Below are 20,180 nucleotides of genomic sequence, written 5' to 3'. Positions count from 1 at the left end.
TATTTCCCTACGCAGACGATGTCATGTTGGCCTCAGAAACCAAGGTTGATCTGCAATGCCAAACCCAAGAATGGAGTGACCGGCTGGCGTAATACGGCCTGTGCCTAAATAAAAAGACTGAATATATGACGTCAGATCCACAAGCAATCGGAACCATTCAGGTAGATGGTGAGAACCAGCCACGAGTGACAAAATTCAAGTATCTTGGCTCCACGATCACTGATGATGGCCGTCTTGTGGAAGGTGCCAATGCAAGGATATCCGCAGCCTAGATTAAGTGGAGAACAACAACCAGCATCACTTGCGACCGGAGTATGAAACATAATCTCAAATCAAAAATCTATCATACTGTGGTTGCGAATGTTGGCCAACTATGACAGACAAAGCGTCGACTGGGTGTCATGGAGACTAAGATGCTGAGATGGACAGCTGGCGCCACTAAACTGGATCACATCTCCAATGAATCCAGCAGGGAGAGTTATGGTGTTGCACCGATTCAAGACAAAATGTGCGAGAGTCATTTACGATGGTTTGAACATGTACTAAGGGCAGACACCGACACTACCGTGAAGACGGGTTATATGTTAGAAGTAGCCGGTAGGAGACCAAAAGGACGACCAAAACCGATGGGCCGATACTCTTCACAAAGATATGAAGAGCATCAATCTCCGCCCTGACATGAACCAGGACAGAACTAAATGGAGACAATGAATCCATGTACCAGACCCTGCCACAAGGAGGGACAAACGCTGAAGAAAAAGACAATGATTTGACACTTTTGTATTACTTTTCATTACTACTTATATTGAGCTACTGGGTCCTAGTGTTTTTCCTGCGTTCTTAGTTTTTTATCTACTGTATACATTTTTATCATTTTCTTTCTTCCCCTTTTGGCATTTATCAGGTTTTCCTCTTATCACACTTCCCACATCAAGACTGAAGATGGAGGGCCCCTCAATGGGTGCTAAAGCCTGCCCTCCAGATGAAGCTGGGAAACAGAAATGAGCTCATCAGGGACTGAGAAGAACTGTATATGGGGAACAACTGGAATTGATGAGAAGACAACCTATCTATGTGAAAACAGCAGTGTATGAAGACTTTGAGATTATCCTTGTCCTTTCATGTTTGTCCTTGTCTCCTTATCTATGCTCCTTCTTCCAATGTTGACCAGTCATTCCGGTTATCCTATGACGTGTTCTTATCTTTCTATATATGTAACGTCATAGCAAAACCGGCAACTCCCGAACATGAAGAAAATGTAAACGCGAGCTCAACTTTACAAGGAGTGGCTTCATCCACAGATCTGTCAACAGAAAACTCCAAAATGAAGGTAACTACAGTCGCTTTCGGAGAGGTTGCAAGGAAAGAGAAGGCTATGGCTGAATCAAGACTCAAAAGAATCTCCGGTGCGCAAAGGAAGAAACTGACTTGACAGAGGAGGATGAGCACAGGAACCTGGATGAAAGAGAAGCCATCTCGAAAGCCTTAATCTCCAGAAGCTATTGCACTATCAGTTGGAATGACCAAACGACCTCACTCTGACTCAGCACACCATACACCATCTACACACAATCATCCTAAGAAAAACAGGAGCCATCAGATGCAGACCGTTACCTACAAAGACAGTGGCAGTGATAAACAGATGCCAAAATTACGACTCAAGAACAAGCAGACCTCATTCAAACCAAAATACTTGAGGCAGTGGATACTAATCTTCCTAAGCAGTACCATCACAGCTCATCAAATTCAAATTCTCACAGGGGATCCTTTGGATTACCTGTGTAAAAGGGGATACCTAACAGTGGCTTAACCAGATAATGATCAGACTTGGTTTTCTTTGGGAGGAAATCAAGCTGAATGTTTGGACTCCACACAGACCTCCAAAAGGGGCCAAGGATCCTTGTCTGGATGAGATGTAAATATCAACAAGACAAGGTTCAAGAGTCAAAACTCAGGACTTAACAGTTGATGGATGGACTGTTATGAGCATAATCATCATCATTTTACAGTTCCAGTTTCCCAGGTACTGTTGGCGAGCCTCGTCTACTCTGTCGTATTGAGATACATTATTAATGACATCCTCCAGTGTCTTTCCCCAATCTGCGATGTCCATCTTTACTATGACCATCCAGTGCATTCTTGGCCTTCCCACCATCTGTTTTCTTGTCACGTGTCACCAAGTTAACATAAGCTGTCCTTGTTGGATCCACCCTCATTTCATGCCCAACACCTCAATCTTGACATGCTGACCCAATCTAACAATGGTCTCAATCCCAGCTTCCTGTCTAACCATGTCATTCCTTAACTTGTCCAGTTTTGTTTTCTGAATTATGGACCTCATGAACTTCATCTCAGATGCATACAACCTTGAGGAGTCCTTCTTAGTGAGAGTGCAGGTTTCGATACCATAGGTTAAGATTGGTATGAAGTACTGATTGAACATCACCAGCTTTGATTTTGTTGGTACTTTGCGATCCCAGAGGAGTGTTTGTAATTGCCGGTAAAACTGAGAGCTCTTCAGCACTATTTACCACCTTCTTTGTGGCTAGTGTATTTCGAGATATTACACTGTCGAGGTATGTAAATTTTTCCACACTCTCCAGTGGATGGCTTTCTAGCATGATGTTCGCTGCTTGTCCCTCTCTGTTTATTACCATCCCTACTGTTTTGGGTTCGCTTATCTTGAGACTGAATTCCTGGGACTTAACATTCCATTCACTGAGTCTCAACTGGACTTGTTCCCTTAGTTTCTTCCCAGATCATAACGTCATCAGCGAAATCCACTGCATTCAGTTCACCAGAGGTTTTCTTGATGTTCATTATGTCATCCACGATGGCGATAAACAATAATGGGGATAATGTACTGCCTTGCTCGACTCCACTTTTGGTCTGGAACCAGGATGAATGTCAGTCACCCAAATGCACACAGCTAGTATAGTGCTCATATAGCATCTGAACTTTCCTCACCATTCCCTCTGGTACATTCCTTTTTTCTCAGACATTCCCATTTCTTCTCTCTGACAATGCTGTCATACGCCTTCTCAATATCAAGGAAAACCATAAACAGATCTTTGTTTTGTTTTCCCCCCCCCCCAGTATTTCTCCATTAATGTAAGGCCACTGAAGATTAGGTCTGTTGTGGACCTATTAGGCCTGAAGCCATATTGTTCCTCTTCTGTGTCTCTAAGATTACTCGCAATTTGCTCTCTTTGATTTTCTCAAGAATCTTAAGCCCATGAGAAACTACAGTTATTCCCCGGTAGTTGGAGCATTTTTGGCAATTTCTTTTCGTGAACAGGGGGATAATGACACCCTTGCACCAATCAGTAGGTATCTTGTCATCCTTCCACACTGCAATGACCAGGCGAGTTGGCCATGCAGTTCGGGGCACGCAGTTGTGAGCTTGCATCCGGGAGATAATGGGTTCTAACCCCACTGTCAGTAGTCCTGAAGATGGTTTTCTGTGGTTTCCCATTTTCACACCAGGCAAATGCTGGGGCTACACCTTAATTAAGGCCACAGCCGCTTCCTTCCCACTCCTAGGCCTTTCCTATCCCACCGTCACCATAAGACCTATCTGTGTCGGGGCGATGTAAAGCAACTAGCAAAAGAAAAAAACTGCTCTGAGCACCCTGGATGAGTTGACACCCGAGTTATTGAATATGGTTAGATCAAGTAAAGAGAAGTCCCCTCGTATATTTCATTCTATATGTTCAAAGACTCCCTCCAGCTCTCCAAATATCAGAACCACTCCTGACAATCATAGTAGCTCCCCTCCCTGAACAGCTCTGACGCATAAAGTTCCACCTACCCCCTCTTCGCCTCCATGTTCCCCACCGCCTCTGCCACATGGATATAACACCAGGAGTAGGGCCAACAGACAAGCAAACACTGCTGTAACGGAAGGACGTGTATAACATCTAGATTTACATGTAGGCCTAAGTATCAGTTCTAGACCAGCCAAATAGGGGATCCTTTAGCTCTTCCAGGGGTTTAAAAATGTTTCCTTTTCGTTTCATTCCAGAGAAATGACGCTCCATTCAACTTTCAAGTATTCTGTACAAAGAGCCTTACATCCAATGTGACTACACTGTTACCTACAGTTCACCTTTATGGTAGTCTTAACAGCAGTTCCAGCTAACGTCTTATTTTATAGCTGTCTCTATTGACAAATTTAGCATACTCACCCATTATATCATTTACGACAGCACCAACTACGTATTTCACAACTCACGCAGAATATATTCTTGCACAAATGCTATCATCTTTACTCAGTTTGAACACACGAACCTTAACTTCGGGCAAGATCTTTTGTGACAATCTTGGAATTACATATTCGAGAATATACACGTTCCACACACATTCTGGAAAGATGAAGATCTAGTTTTAGTTTCAGATAAATGGTTTTAGACTGACGTTGAGATAGTTTTTAATCTATTATGTTATCACAGTTTTAATTTAGTGTTGTCCATATTTTAAATTACTTTGTAGACTAGTTTTAGCTTTACAATGTTAATTATCTAGCTTCTAGTTTCACATTTTTATTTAATACTAGCTGATGCACCCATGCTTCACTACGGAATTCTACATTGTATACAGAATTGTAGGTTAGGCACAGTACAAGTTGTGAGCAAGACTGTATTAAATTGCATAGCTCTTAACGTTACCCCAGAAACGTGACGGAGGAATTACCAAACGTCTTTTATCATATGAAGACTGCGTTAGGGAATTTTCATTGTAATGGTAGGCCTGCTTCCCTACCATCAGTCACAAACAGGTTGGGGAGTTTCCATTATAATGGCAGATACTAACTCCCCACCTGCCTTTTTACATCCTCAGAAAGACTGAAAGACTGTCTTAGTGGTTTTCCCAACTGAAATGAACATATGTCATTACAATGATATCAGTAGGAATGGGCGAGTAAAAACAATGATTTCACATGAAATACTCGATCAAATAAAATCCCACACATTTTCTCACTTTTAACGAACAGTACTACACTACTGATCTAACTGTCCAAAGTTCCAGAGCTGGAATGACCAGGCCGCAGACAGTCGTGATCCTTGAACACTTAGTCTTTTTTCGGGGGTAGGGGGGTTGAATAGTGGAGAGTCCCAGGGCAAAAACTATGCCCTTTTACTAACCTGTTTCCTAGGAGTACCCGATGAGTCGGAAAATCTCAATTCACTACACTGACGACGGAAAAATCTATCTGACTTGCAATTTTTTCCTCCAAGCCAGAGGAGAAACTCCCTCTTCACTGCTAATTTTGAATAAAATGAATGTAGAATTGAATAAAAGTGAAGAAGAAGCTCTTTTTAAGAAACGCCTCTTTTCAGGGTTGAATTTTGAGTTATTTAGTGAATTGTGGTGCTACAATTTGGAAAATGCCAAAATTGTAATTCTAGACCAGGTCATACACTACTACTACTAAGTGAGCCTCTGCCTTAAGAGTGCCCACTGCTCATTCAAAACAGCGCGACAGAGTAGGGATCGAATAGCTGGAATATTATGATGAACCTGTGAGTTGCGTACCAGCAGTGCGGTATCAGAAAATGTATGAACCAGAGGAATGGCATGCTAAAGAAGAAAGTTTTCTAACTCCCCAGCTATTTCGCGCCAATATTCAGTCAGGCTGTTAATAGTCGGTATGCAGCAGTAATCTCATCTATCGGAGTTGAGAGGCAGCATAAGAGACAAAGAACATCACCACAAACAATGGTCAATGTAATGTTATTGTTGATCAATGTTATGTGCTTTCAATATTGTAGGCCTTCACATTTAATTTTCTTCCAACTCTGAAATACCACTCTTATCATAGTCGATACAGTAAAATTGAATAAAACATAAATTGTCGGAAATTGTACTCTCTATAACTTTTGTTATGTAGTACTCTTCGATAGGCATTTAAAAATTAAATTTTAGGCACCTTCCCCTAAACTACAATTTCATACAGGGGGAATAAAATTGTTTATAACTTTGACTGTAGTTTTTTATTCCCCGACTCTGTATACTGAGTTTTATTAAATTCTGTTAACCCACTTTCTCGTGGCACGGCATTGATATGGACTTGGCAAGCAAAAATACAAATTCATGAATATTTGTGTTATCAAAGCCAGTACGGTAACAATGTATGACATATTCTATATAACATAAGTTATGCAGTATTTATCGATAGTGAGTTACGTACCAGAAGTACAGTATCAGAAAATGTATGAACCAGAGGAATGACATGCTAAAGAAGAAAGTTTTCTAACTCCCCAGCTATTTCCTGCCAAAATAAATAAATAAATAAATGTATGTACGCATGTATGTATGTTGGGTATTCAGCCCGAAGGCTGGTCTGATCCTCAACAGCTCCACCAAAGGCTATCATAGACAGCCTAGGCATCACTGAAGAGGCATACAAGGGAAATGAGGAGTGAGGTAGTTTCCCCTTGCTTTCCTCACCAAGCCAAAAGTTGCTATTGCATATCATTCTGCCAAGTCCACTGAAATGCATTCACCAACCAACCAACCCTATGGGCGATATTGTCACACCAATCATAACATGGACTGGCTGCATAAGGAATGGTATTATTAGCATCGCTCATACCTTGGTCACTTTCATATTGTCAAAGCCAAGGATGAGACTGAGACAGGTCAATGAAAGTAACAAACTGCTCTAGCCCATACCAGAAGACATAGCGCACTGTAATCACTACATCTCGCCAGCGAGGGCAAACTAATAATATAAATATTTGAAAATTACATTTTAGGCCTTCCCTCAAAACCATCAGTCTGTCTTATTTTAGGTGGCTTTGTATACAATCCCTATTAAAATCTTTTTATGGCAATCTAATTCTACAAACATAAATTCCGGTCGCAGTGTAAGTCTTGGGTCAGAAGTGGAAATTATCTTACATTTTAGGTCATTTCTGTAATAAAGTAGAAGCCCACCACCTATTTTGTCAATATGGTCATGGCGTAATATTGAGTATCTTGCAAGATTAGCTGCCGATCACGGCAAGTCGTTACGCATCCAGCTTTCACTGATTCCAATAATATGTACATTGTTTACTTCAAAAATAACCTGTACCTCTTCCATATGAGCTAATCACTGGCCATTTAGGTGGCAACAATGTAACGACCGCAGGTGGCTACTGAGCTGCTCTTGCAACACAAGTCCTGTTCAAGATGGTAGGGACGAAGGTGAAGGCTGTGGAGAGGAATGTAGGTCAATAGGGGTATACTGTTGCTTCACGTCCGTAGTTTAAACCTTAAAAAGCCCTAGACGTGACTCCTGGGTGGTGCTACGGAAGCAACAACACTGGCTGCTGGACCTATCTTCTAAAGATCTCCCAGCAAATATGCAAACTGTACAAAATAATCCACTCAACGGCTCTTTTAAGAGCCAATTGACTCGAAAGCTTGGACATGGTATTAAAATTTGCCAACTGAATACTGAAGGTCAATGGTATTACCATTGTACTGGTCAGGAAACATATGAAACATGCAGTAGAACAAATTAAGTAAAATGTAAAATGAGCTTACCCAAGCAACCTGGTGAGTAGATTCACTAACTTTCACAAGCACACACACACAGATATAAACTAACACACACAATTTCTTTCTCTAATTTTGTGTGTTCATCCTACTCCCTGCAATGTTTTTCACTATGCCATTGCGCATATTTGAGTTTTGCTTCCATCTTCTCTTAAAACACAAATGCGTGCATCTTGAGTCCAGCATATCTGCAGTCCCCATAAAATCCCTTGCCTGATTAAGGATGATTTTTCTCACACTTGTGAGTGTAACTTGTTATGTTATGAGTTAAAAGTGGTTGACGACTGTAGAGCTCTACTACGTGTGTTATAGCTGTAGGTTTATCAAACCATCGTCAAATGATTCTACTTTTGATCCAACATTCAACACGTCAGCTACATTCAACTGTCACATTGCCTTTTCAACCCGCATGTCAACAAACCTACATGTCTTAACAACCTTATAACATCATATCAAATGAGATCGTCCATAGAGGTCCAATATCAACATTATATATTAACCTTCAACTACAACCTCGTACTTCATCAAAGTGAACCACAACATCACCATATGCTATTGACTTACTTTTATCTTACGTAAACAAATAATTACACATCACTTGACCATCTTTCAACATTATTTTATTCAACATTATATGTTTAAAAATACGATTTTGACCGTTATTCTCATTATTATCTAGTTCTAACCGCTAGTCGGTCAACATCATTTTATAGCAATTTTTACCACTTGTCTATAACAAACTGTTGCTTTATTCATTTTACTTATAATAGTAGTCTTCCAATGTCACTATTGCAAATACTTTCACCAAATGTAAACTTCTCACTCACAGCCAAGTCTTTAAAACCAACATTGTACTAGTCTTTTACCATATGTTAATTTTCTCTCAAATCTCTTCAAGGCTTTTTATAAATTTATTTTATTTTATTTATATGTAAATCAGGTGCCTGATTTCAAGGTTAAACTCAAGGCTGATGATGCCTATATGTATGGCAAAACATGTACCATTTTAATTAACATGTCAATGTAATTCAACAAAGACAAGATTTATTGTATTGATTAAGTGGTCAAATTAATAAAATAACTTATTGTTATTATTTCAATCTCATCCAATACGTCGTCTTGTCTCTGAAGCTGATCTACCAGACCCTTCAACTCCCATTTAAGCTTGAAGATATTTTCGTTGGCCTGTTTCTTGAATGCCTGGAACTCGCCGCCAAGCGCTTGGAGCACGTTTGGTAGGTTGGCGGCACTGACTGCAGCATCTAGGCGAGCTTGAAAGTCTTTCGTGCAATCTTTGAAAGCGGATATTTTCTTTGCTACTTGCTTCACAGACATAGTGGTTACTTTTTCAAGAAGGCGGCACTTAAATGTATAACTTCGTCCACATGGATAAGTAAATTCAGCTAATTAACTTGCAATTTAAACAGGGTGTAGCAAAAGCAACTTTACCGTCTCACGTGCTGCTATCTTGAACCATACTCTAGTTGGGGTCTTACCAGAGACTTATATGCCCTCTCCTTTACATCCTTACTACAACCCCTAAGTACCCCCATAACCATGTGCAGAGATCTGTACTCTTTATTTACAATCATATTTATGTGATTACTCCAATGAAGATCTTTCCTTATATTAACACCTAGGTACTTACAATGATCCCCACCGAGCTCGATAGCTGAAGTCGCTTAAGTGCGGCCAGTATCCAGTATTTGGGAGATAGTGGGTTCGAACCCCACTGTCGGCAGCCCTGAAAATGGTTTTCCGTGGTTTCCCATTTTCACACCAGGCAAATGCTGGGGCTGTACCTTAATTAAGGCCACGGCCGCTTCCTTCCCAGTCCTAGCCCTTTCCTGTCCCATCGCCGCTGTAAGACCTATCTGTGTCGGTGCGACGTAAAGCCAATAGCAAAAAAATATAATTTAAAAAAAATAATAATAATCCCCAAAAGGAACTTTCACCCCATCAACGGCAGAAATTAAAACTGAGAGGACTTTTCCTATTTGTGAAACTCACAACCTGACTTTTAACGCCGTTTATCATCATACCATTGCCTACTGTCCATCTCACAACATTATCAAGGTCATTGTCCGGCTCCATGGCTAAATGGTTAGCATGCTGGCCTTTGGTCACAGGGGTCCTGGGTTCGATTCCCGGCAGGGTTGGGAACTTTAACCATCACTGGTTAATTTCGCTGGCATGGGGGCTGGGTGTATGTGTCGTCTTCATCATCATTTCATCCTCATCATGATGCGCAGGTCGCCTACAGGCGTCAAATCAAAAGACCTGCACCTGGCGAGCCGAACATGTCCTCGGACACTCCCGGCACTAAAAGCCATACGCCATTCCATTCCACCAAATTACAGAAACCTCAGTACAAATAGCAAAGTAGTTGAAACCTATGAATCAAACTACCAACCTATCACTAAGAAAGAAGTTGCAAATATAATACTAGAATCCAAAAGGAAGAAAGCTCATGGCCTCAACAGTATATTAAACGAACACTTGAAATATTCACTTGAACAGATGAACATGTTCAACAAATGTTTAGAAAAAAGAGATATACCACAGTGCTGGAGGTATTCCAAAATCAAAATACTATACAAAGGGAAAGGAAATATACATGACCCAAATTCTTATAGAGGAATCGCCACAGAGAACGATGTCTTTAAAGTGTTCACTAAAATCCTATGTAATCAGACTGACCAATCTGCTTCGAAACTCTATCCCAGACTCTAAATATGGCTTTCAAAAGGGTAGATCAACACTCCATGCAGTAAAGAGTCTGCTGAATGACATCAACGATACCTTAAGGATGGAAAAACAAAAAAATCTTTTCAGTATTCATAGACTTTAATAAAGCTTTCAACTTGCTGGACAGAGAAGTACTTATCACGAAATTAGAGCGCTTAACAAGAAAGGAAACTACCTGGCCATAGTAATAAGAAACATTCCGACACAAGAGAGATCATAGACGATGGCGTCACTACATCCAGTGACATAACCCAAATTAACAAAGTACCAGAGGGGGACCCCATGAGTCCTATATTATTTGATATCACAACATCCGATGTGACAAGAATCATCCATGAGAAGGATTACATAAAATCAGCTTCATGGTCCGTATCGCACTTCAATAGATTCACAATTAAGTATTTATTTATTTTCCATCTAGTCGATACAATGATTGCTTAAGGCAATTTTTAATGGTCAAAAGTGGTACATGTTTCATATATTATCAACATCTTCAGCCACATAACACTGTTTAGATGAAAAATATATAAATTGACAAAGTAATGCTTTAGAGGAAGTGTCCTTAAAATTAACATAAGATTGACACTTCCTCTAAAGCATTACTTTGTCAATTTATATATTTTTCATCTAAACAGTGTTATGTGACTGAAGATGTTGATAATATACGAAACATGTACCACTTCTGACCATTAAAAATTGCCTTAAGCAATCATTGTATCGACTAAGTGGAAAATAAATAAATACTTAATTGTGAATCCACGAGAAGGATACGAAAGTCGTGATATACATGTATGCTAATGACATCATCATAGGAGGAAGATGCACTCAATACACTCTCGGAATGGGCTATAGAAAATAAATTCACAATTAACACTAAGAAGTTAAAAACTTCATAACTAATCCGTATTCAACATCTAAAATTTTTAATACTATAGGAATGTCAATACCCCAAATTTTATTAGGTGTATAAGCTGTTCAGACAGAAATATTTTAAAAGAAGTCTGTTGTTATTTTACACACAATTGTAACAAAAAACATACCAGGTAATAGATATCACAGAACTGTAAATAGATCAATTTTACCTTTATCGTGAATTTTATAAGATGTATATATGAGAGTTTTTATACATTCGAAATTTTGTACATATCAACGCTATTATGAATTGCCAATCTGGTAGAAAGTTTGTGTATTGACATGTATGTAATTTACTTGTGTCCTTGTTTATCTAACTTTAGGCTGATGGCATAAATATGCCGAAACCGGTCCCTAATATTTATGAATAAAATGTGACATTGCAATGTATATCACATTTGAATTTGTATTGAACAGGTGGAAAATCATATACTTTCATCTCTTAATTGTAACACTAAGAAGACAGTTCAAATGGCATTCCGGAAAGGAGGAAAGAATGCATCAAAAGACCAGTTATACTTGGAGGGGGGATTAGCAACTGTAAATCAGTTCAAATATCTGGGCATTACCCTCCAAACAACCCAGACCAGCTTCTCTATACATGTTAAAGAGAAAGCAACAGCAGTGATTAGAGCCATGAAAGACATCCAAAATCCAGATAAATTATCCTTGAACACCGCAATGAAACTATTCCAAGCAAAAATAATGCCAGTTTTAACAGATGGAATAGAACTTAAGCTTATATAGGACCATTTACCTAGAAGCCCTAGAGAAAGTGCATCAAAATTCACTCAATCAAGACTTGTATACATACTAGCACAAGAAAACTAATACAAGAGATCAGAAACAAAATTCTCGTACCTTCAACGACTGCCTTTCAGCAAACATTAAGACGAGAACAAAAAGACTGTATATTTTGTGGGAATTTTCCAGCACTGACGCGATGATGAAAAGGGAGTTGACTCAGTCTAACTACGAGTTGAGACATGTGGTCACCAGGTTTGCATGTCATGGTTTCCATCATGCAGTCTACATCAATAACTGTGCGATTTGTGTGTCTGTGAACTGTGTGGTGAGAGTTGTGGAAGATACCACTTGAAGTTTTGCAAAAAGAGATCAAAATCATTGTGTGACTATACTAAACAAACATAATGCACATCTTGCACATTTCTTTCTTTATATTTTTATTCTTTTACATAGTTTACGCCCCCATTGGAGCACTTTAATCAGTCATATACATTAAAGCCTAAACAGTCAGCTTTTCAGCTTCTTCTTTTGCTCCCAAAACTTCATCATCATAATCATCATCTTCTGTATAATATTATTAAATAAATCAAGCCAGATAACACAGACAAGGCCACAAGGTGATCCTATATGCCCACTCCTATTTAAAATAGCCATATTAGGCCTAGATATTGTACAGGCAGTTACAAACAAAGTATAGTACGCGCACCTTTTCTTGAGCCCGGATCTCCATAGTAACGAATGGGAACCAGGGCTCAAGAAAAGGTGCGCGTACTATAAGTTTGTATGCATACGCCGATGACACAGATTTGGTTTCCATATCACATGAACGAATGCAACTAGCTAGCAACTGTCGAGTCACATGGACAGAAGATAAGCCTACTGATCTCCGTCTGAATGAGGACAAATCCATGATGATATTCAGGAAGGGAAGACCTCACCATAAATGGGAGGAATGTACAGTACGTGAATCACTTTAAATACCTGGACATTACCTACATTCCACACAAGTGGCATTGTATTTCCGAATCAAATAAGAAAGCATCTTGAGCTCTCATGCCTGACAAGATATAATAGGATACAGCATTGAAATTGCTCAAAATCATGCCAGTTATCAGCTACAGTCTTAAAGTCATATGAACACATCTGTCAAGGTAGTGGTGGTGGTGATTATAGTTTTAAGAGGAGGTACAACTAGGCAACCAGCCTCGATATAACATTAATCAGAGGGGAAAAAATGGAAGGGATCCGATACTTCGAAAAATGAAGATATCGGCCAAAGGAAGACAAGGGCCATGAAGGGCATGGAAATGAAAGACTCCCTAGCCCTCACAAACCTAATAGCGTTGGGGTCGGAAAAGAACACGAGTTGACCAAGGGAGGTCGGATAAGATAGATGAAAGTGAGGAGCCTGGCACAAGTAAGTGGAACCAATGCGGGAGCCCCTCTTAGTCGCCTCTTACGACAGGCAAGGGATATCATGGGTGTTATTCTACTGTCCCCATCCACAGGGGGAAACAAATCTGTCAACAACACACACAAAAAAAAGAGATTTTCATAAGATAGAAAAAGTCAAATTCACTATCTTTAGAAGATGATGTGCCATTGATACACCTTGTCACTAGACTAGTTGCCAACATACTTGCGGAGAACTATATCCAAATAAGCGACAATCTCTGCACATCAAGATGGATTCGGCAGACAAATGGGGTATTACAGGGGGACCCACTAAGCCCTCTGCTGTTTAACATCTTCACACAGGATGCAATAAAAGAAATTAAGAAGCAAACACGAAAGGTTAACGCGTACATATATGCGGACGACATGGCTATTGCGTCTGAGAGTAAAGAGGAACTACAAGTTGCCATGGACTTAATTTTGGAATGGGCAGAAGATAATAAAATGGACCTTAATGCAAACAAAACAGAATTGGTTGTTTTTAGGAGGGGAGGAAAATTATCTAGAGGCGATTACATCCTGTGTAAAGGACAAAAATTACGAATTAGTAACCAGTACAAATATCTAGGAATCACAATACAGGTAACAGGAACAACATTCACAATACACCTAAAGGAGAGAATCATCGCAGCTATACGAAGCATTAGTGATATTAAACATCTTCCACAGCTATCTTTGGAGACAGCCATGGCTCTGTTTAATACGAAAGTTGTTCCAACAGCCATATATGGTCTAGAGCTAATATGGGAACACCTCTCAAAAAGACAACTGCAAGAGCTGGAAAGTTTGAAGGCTAGATTCTTGAAGAGAGTTTTATGCGTTTCTAAATATACATTATCAAGGCTAGTATACGTTCTGGCAAAGGAGACGTACTTCATTGAAGACATAAGACTTAGATTGTTACTCTCAGCGACAAGGAGTTACAGAGAGCTGCTACAAGAACTGCAAGCAAAGAGGGCTATGATATGGGACGAGTTTTACTCAACTGATGCGATGTTAAACAGGGACTGGACACATGGTGGATATGACCTGAGGCATACAGTGACCAGGTTTGCTGTACACGGGTTCCACCATAAGGTGTGCAGAACCATGGAATTTCACAAGTCAGGACCGGGTTGCGTATGTGTCTTCTGTGACCAACGATGCGGCATATACCATGCTATCGAATGTGTCCATAGAAAAGGAAGCTTGACACAACTGTGTAAATAACTGATCATGTTTTGCAAGCATTGACTGCATATTATCACTATTAGTGATATACATCTAAGTGTATTTAAGTGTATATATCATGACCATTTGGTTGCAATACTATTATTAAAAGACCCGTTCTTCCTCGAGGAGTTATGCCTGCAACTGTCCATAATGTACACAAGGGAATATTAAGCAGCCGTAACAGAATTAAAGGAAAAAAAGAATGAATGTACGTGGGCAGATTTCTATTCGACAGGTGCAATGATGACAAGGAGGAGACGGGCAGACTTCAAGCTCAGACATGTTATGACACGTCTTGCTGCGCATGGATTTCACCACATGTTCTATGTTATCACGAATCAAATCCCCAGTGCATATGTGAAAAGTGCTTGAATTATTGCGAACGTTACTAAATAATGAAATGCAAGAAACGACAAACATCTTCGGTACGTTTTTGTACAGCAGAATATTACGTTCTTTTTTATGCAGTGTGAGCCTTATTACATTGTTATTAAAATTAAAAACTCAGTGTTTCTTACCTTTGGACAACTGTTTGTGTGGCATACAATAGTCTGAAAAATTGAACTGTCAACTTCTCCCGTACTCTCAGAATTACAAGCACCGGTACCTCCATTCATGATGTTATCCGTATGTAAAGTTTACGTAAGATATCTGTACTCCTCTGTTATCGTAATTCATACCATAGGCCTACAATATATCCACCGAAGGATGTCATATATTACAAGTGAGGTGGTCAGTTTCAAAACGGCCTATGTCCACCTTAGGTCGAAATTTAGTTTCTTTTCTCAGTGCATTCCTTAAGCTTCCTTATACATAATACTACCATCACTGTGCACCAAAACGTCCTAGACACTACCAAAAAAGCTGTTTAAATACAGCTATTGGAATCAAAACGGCTCTTGTCCATAGCAAAATGTCTGACTTATAATACATTCATTTTGAGATCAAAATGGCTCATCTTCCCATATGACATTGAAAGCACCCAGCCTGTTAGTTTTCAAAATGTCCCTTGTCCGTCTGGTAAGTATCCTACAGACCAAGGAGAAAGAGCACATTTTGATATAAATTTCACTGACTTCTCGTTGTATAATAGAAAATTTCCAGAGTAGAAGGCCTGAGGATCATCTGGAACATCAATATCTTACTTTCTAACGATAGGTTATGTTTGTACACTACTCTGAAAGTTGGTGATCAACAGTAGCACTTTTCTAGTGGATTAAGTGAATAACATCGAAGATTTCAACAGTGATTGGATTCAAAAGGTTTCTATTTGAAGATCTTAATCGTGAGAAGGTATGATATAAGGCAATACAGTTAAAATTCTACAGTACTTTTATTTTTCATGTAAACTATTCAAGAATAAGATAGTTCATCAGTCTACTCCATGAATGATTGTAGTGTGAAAGTTATTCAATTTCTATTTTTTCTTTTTATTCTGCCAGGTTAGTGATCGAGAACTGGTGACCTACAGAATGGTAAGTGAACAATCTAATGAAGACAGTGTCAGAAGTTGACAGTTGCCAAGAAAGAATAGGGGTGAAGACCACAAATATCACCTCTTTGTCAACAAAAGGACTGCCGTGAAGTCTTTCATCGAAAGACTTGTTTCACTGGAGAAACACTATTGTCGTGCATCAAATAAAATGAGACAATATTTGCCCAGTTATCTTTCAATTCAGAAACTCTGTACGATGTACAATGATAATACTACTGTAGAACTGAAAGTCCCATATTCTTATATCTATGACGTATTCATAAATGAATACAACTTAAGTTTTGGCTCACCAGCTGTTGATAAATGCTCAAAATGTATTCAGTATGAATACAAAATACAAGCTGGAGATAAATCTCGTATTGCAGAGTTTGAAGTACACAAGAAAAGAAGTGATGCATTTTTTTTCAAAACTGCGAGCCAAGAATGATGAAGAGATAACAATTTCGTTTGACTGTCAGAAAAATCAAGTTCTCCCCAGGGTACCTGATCAGGCTGCCTACTACACTAGACAGATGTACATCTATAATTTTACAATATGTAAAGGTACTTCCACTGATAAGCAGCCCAAAGACAAGGTCTTCATTTACACATGGACTGAGGCAGATGGAGCGAAGGGATCAGCACAGATTTCATCTGCTGTGTATCACAGATTAAATAACATGAATTTCGAAGGCACCTCCATCCTCCGTATGTTTGTATATGGATGTGGGGGACAGAACAAAAATTCCTCAGTGATATGAATGACCATGTACTGGCTTGCAAACTGTGCTCCACGCCACATGAGGGAAGTGCATGTACTTTTTCCTGTGCCAGGACACTCCTACATACCGCCAGATGGGGTTTTCTGATGGATAGAACTTGAACTCCGTGATATTGATACAATTATCAAGCCTGGAAGATATTGGGAAGTCTTTGGTAACCATGGAACAGTTTTCAGAATGGGAAATGATTGGCCTGTATATGACTTGAAGCTTGTGTCACAACAAAGCATGAAGAAACCTGGGCAATGGCATTTCAAATTTACAACAGCAAAGAGATTCATCATTACTCGAGGGGTGACTCCATCTGCTCCTATTCTAGTTAGAGGTGAACCCTGGTATAATACTGACATGGGAATGTCAAAGAAGGTTTTTAAACCAAGTGTGGATGTTCACGTTTACCTTTACCATTGATTCCAGTTGGTGTCCCAATAAAGGGATCAAAAATTGCTGATGTAAAAAAACTGCTGGAACTTCATTTTGGTGATCGGTGGGAGGAAAATCCTGATTTGCAGTTCTGCTGTGCGGTAATTAATCGAGATACAAGTGATGAAGTGTCAGAGGATGATTTGGAGGGGGCTATGAAGGGGGATGCTGCTGAGCTCTAAGGATTGGAAACTCGCTTTCTAAGTGTTAAACAAATGTTATTTAATTTAGCCTGAACTTTATTCTGAGAGTACCACACAAACATAAATATCTGACTTTTGTATGCTTATTCATTAACAAAAACTGTTTTCAGTACTATATCCTTCAATTTAATTTTCAACTCAATTATTACTTTTATTGCAATCGTATTACTTACTAACCATGCTTGATATTATGCAATTGTGTTTCTATCCTCATTTTAGAATCAAAGAGTCTCTTGTCCAATGTATTTGTTTTCAATATGTCTCTTGTCCATACTTTAGTTTCAAAATGACCTTTGTCCAAATTAATTTCTCACATTATAGCAGAACAGATGAGCCTGTACAGACAATATTGAGAAAAAATATAACTGATGATACAAAGAATATCAAGAAAGTATTTCCAAGGGGTCTGGTAGAGATTTTAGGTCTGAAAACGGTTTTCGTTATTTACCAGAAATTTAGGAAAGTGGACAAGAGTCAGTTTGAAAATAAGCTACTCAAGTGTAATGTAACATATTTCATAACAAATTAGAGCCCACTCGGTGTCCGTACGCTCTTTTTGAAACTATTTCCATTGGTGACCACTAGAGAGATACAGTCAGTTGCACCATACCAAGGAGCAGGAATTCCCCAACGGATCCCGCATGAACAGATACACGTTGCGCTAACAGTTGGTAGAGAAGTGAAAATGACCAGGGAGTAAAGAATACAAAGTAGCTGCCCGCTACTCTAGTTTCTCTCAATTGTCGTGTAGATGCAGAATTACAGAAGTCGGAAGAAGTTTTGAGCTATCTAGAAGAAGAAGAGCTAATACTAATCAACAAGAAGAAACAGTCAACATATATTTGAGTAGCTTATTTTCAAAATGACTCTTGTCCACTTTCCTAAATTTGTGGTAAATGACGAAAAACGTTTTCAGACCTAAAATCTCTACCAGACCCCTTGGAAATACTTTCTTGATGTTCTTTATATCATCAGTTATATTTTTTCTCAAGATTGTATGTACAGACTCACCAGTTCTGCTTTAATGTGAGAAATTAATTTGGACAAAGGTCATTTTGAAACTAAAGTATGGACAAGAGACAATTTGAAAACAAATACATTGGACAAGAGACTCTTTGATACTAAAATGAGGATAGAAACGCAATTGCACAATATTAAGCATGGTTAGTAAGTAATATGATTGCAATAAAAGTAATAATTGAGTTGAAAATTAAATTGAAGGATATATTACTGAAAACAGCTTTTATTAATGAGTAAGCATACAAAAGTCAGATATTTATATTTGTGTGGTACTCTCAGAATAAAGTTCAGGCTAAATTAAATAATATTTGTTTAACACTTAGAAAGCGAGTTTCCAATCCTTACAACTCATCAGCATCCTCCATCATACCCCCCTCCAACTCATCCTCTGACACTTCATCACTTGTGTCTCGATTAATTACCGCACTGTAGAACTGCAAATCAGGGTTTTCCTCCCACCGATCACCAAAATGAAGTTCCAGCAGCCTTTTTACATCAGCAATTTTTGATCCCTTTATTGGGACACCAACGGGAATCAATGGTAAAGGTAAACGTGAAAGGTCCACACTTGGTTTAAAAACCTTCTTTGACATTCCTATGTCAGTATTATACCAGGGTTCACGTAGGAGTGTCCTGGCACAGGAAAAAGTACATGCACTTCCCTCACATGACGTGGAGCACAGTTTGCAAGCCAGTACATGATCATACATATCATTGAGGAATTTTTGTTCTGCCACCCACATCCATCTGCAAACATACGGAGGATGGAGGAGCCTTCGAAATTCATGTAATTTAACCTGTGATACACAGCAGATGAAATCTGTGCTGATCCCTTGGCTCCATCTGCCTCAGTCAATGTGTAAATGAAGACCTTGTCTTTGGGCTGCTTATCAGTGGACGTACCTTCACATATTGTAAAATTATAGATGTACATCTGTCTACTGTAGTAGGCAGCCTGATCAGGTACCCTGGGGAGAACTTGATTTTTCTGACAGTCAAACGAAATTGTTATCTCTTCATCATTCTTGGCTCGTAGTTTTGAGAAAAATGCATCACTTCGTTTCTTGTGTACTTCAAACTCTGCAATGCAAGATTTATCTCCAGCTTGTATTTTGTAATCATACTGAATACATTTTGAGCATTTATCAACAGCTGGTGAGCCAAAACTTAAGCTGTATTCATTTACGAATATGTCATAGATATAAGAATATGGGACTTTCAGTTCTACGGTAGTATTATCATTGTACATCGTACAGAGTTTCTGAATTGAAAGATAACTGGGCAAATATTGTCTCATTTTATTTGATGCACGACAATAGTGTTTCTCCAGTGGAACAAGTCTTTCGATGAAAGACTTTACGGCAGTCCTTTTGTTGACAAAGAGGTGAGATTTGTGGTCTCCACCCCTATTCTCTCTTGGCAACTGTCCACTTCTAAAATGCTTACTGCAGACCCGCTGGGCCCGCTTCTCACTAATACCTAGAATAGAGCAGAAGCTCTTCATGCATACCTGAACAAGCTCTGTTTTTCCGTTTGTAGTCTTTGGGATCAGGAAACGATTAACTGTTACACGAACCTGCTTTCGTTCCTCTCGAGGTCTTGCACGTTTGGGGGATTCACTTTGTGTGTACTTGAGGACAAGGCCGTCTTGTGCTAGTT

General features: G+C 39.2%; 1 protein-coding gene across 2 annotated transcripts in view; it reads right to left on the bottom strand.

The window, feature by feature from the left end:
• Positions 1-18,072, bottom strand: part of gwl (serine/threonine-protein kinase greatwall) — a 221,217-nt gene extending 203,145 nt beyond the window's left edge. Inside the window, exons 1-2 of one of the 2 annotated variants that reach the window (XM_068227454.1) lie at positions 18,003-18,072; positions 15,138-15,346 (exon numbers count right to left, since the gene is read on the bottom strand). In XM_068227454.1, the coding sequence (XP_068083555.1) occupies positions 15,138-15,236 (99 nt within the window). In that variant the 5' untranslated portion in view covers positions 15,237-15,346; positions 18,003-18,072. Of the gene's footprint in view, positions 1-4,187; positions 4,365-15,137; positions 15,347-18,002 lie in introns of those variants that run through there. The other variant, XM_067146201.2, reaches the window with a different exon arrangement.
• Between the last annotated feature and the right edge of the window lie 2,108 nt (positions 18,073-20,180).

This window comes from Anabrus simplex, chromosome 4, assembly GCF_040414725.1.
Source record: "Anabrus simplex isolate iqAnaSimp1 chromosome 4, ASM4041472v1, whole genome shotgun sequence".
In the NCBI taxonomy this organism is placed as follows: domain Eukaryota; kingdom Metazoa; phylum Arthropoda; class Insecta; order Orthoptera; family Tettigoniidae; genus Anabrus; species Anabrus simplex.
This window is presented reverse-complemented; position numbering and strand designations above follow the sequence as displayed.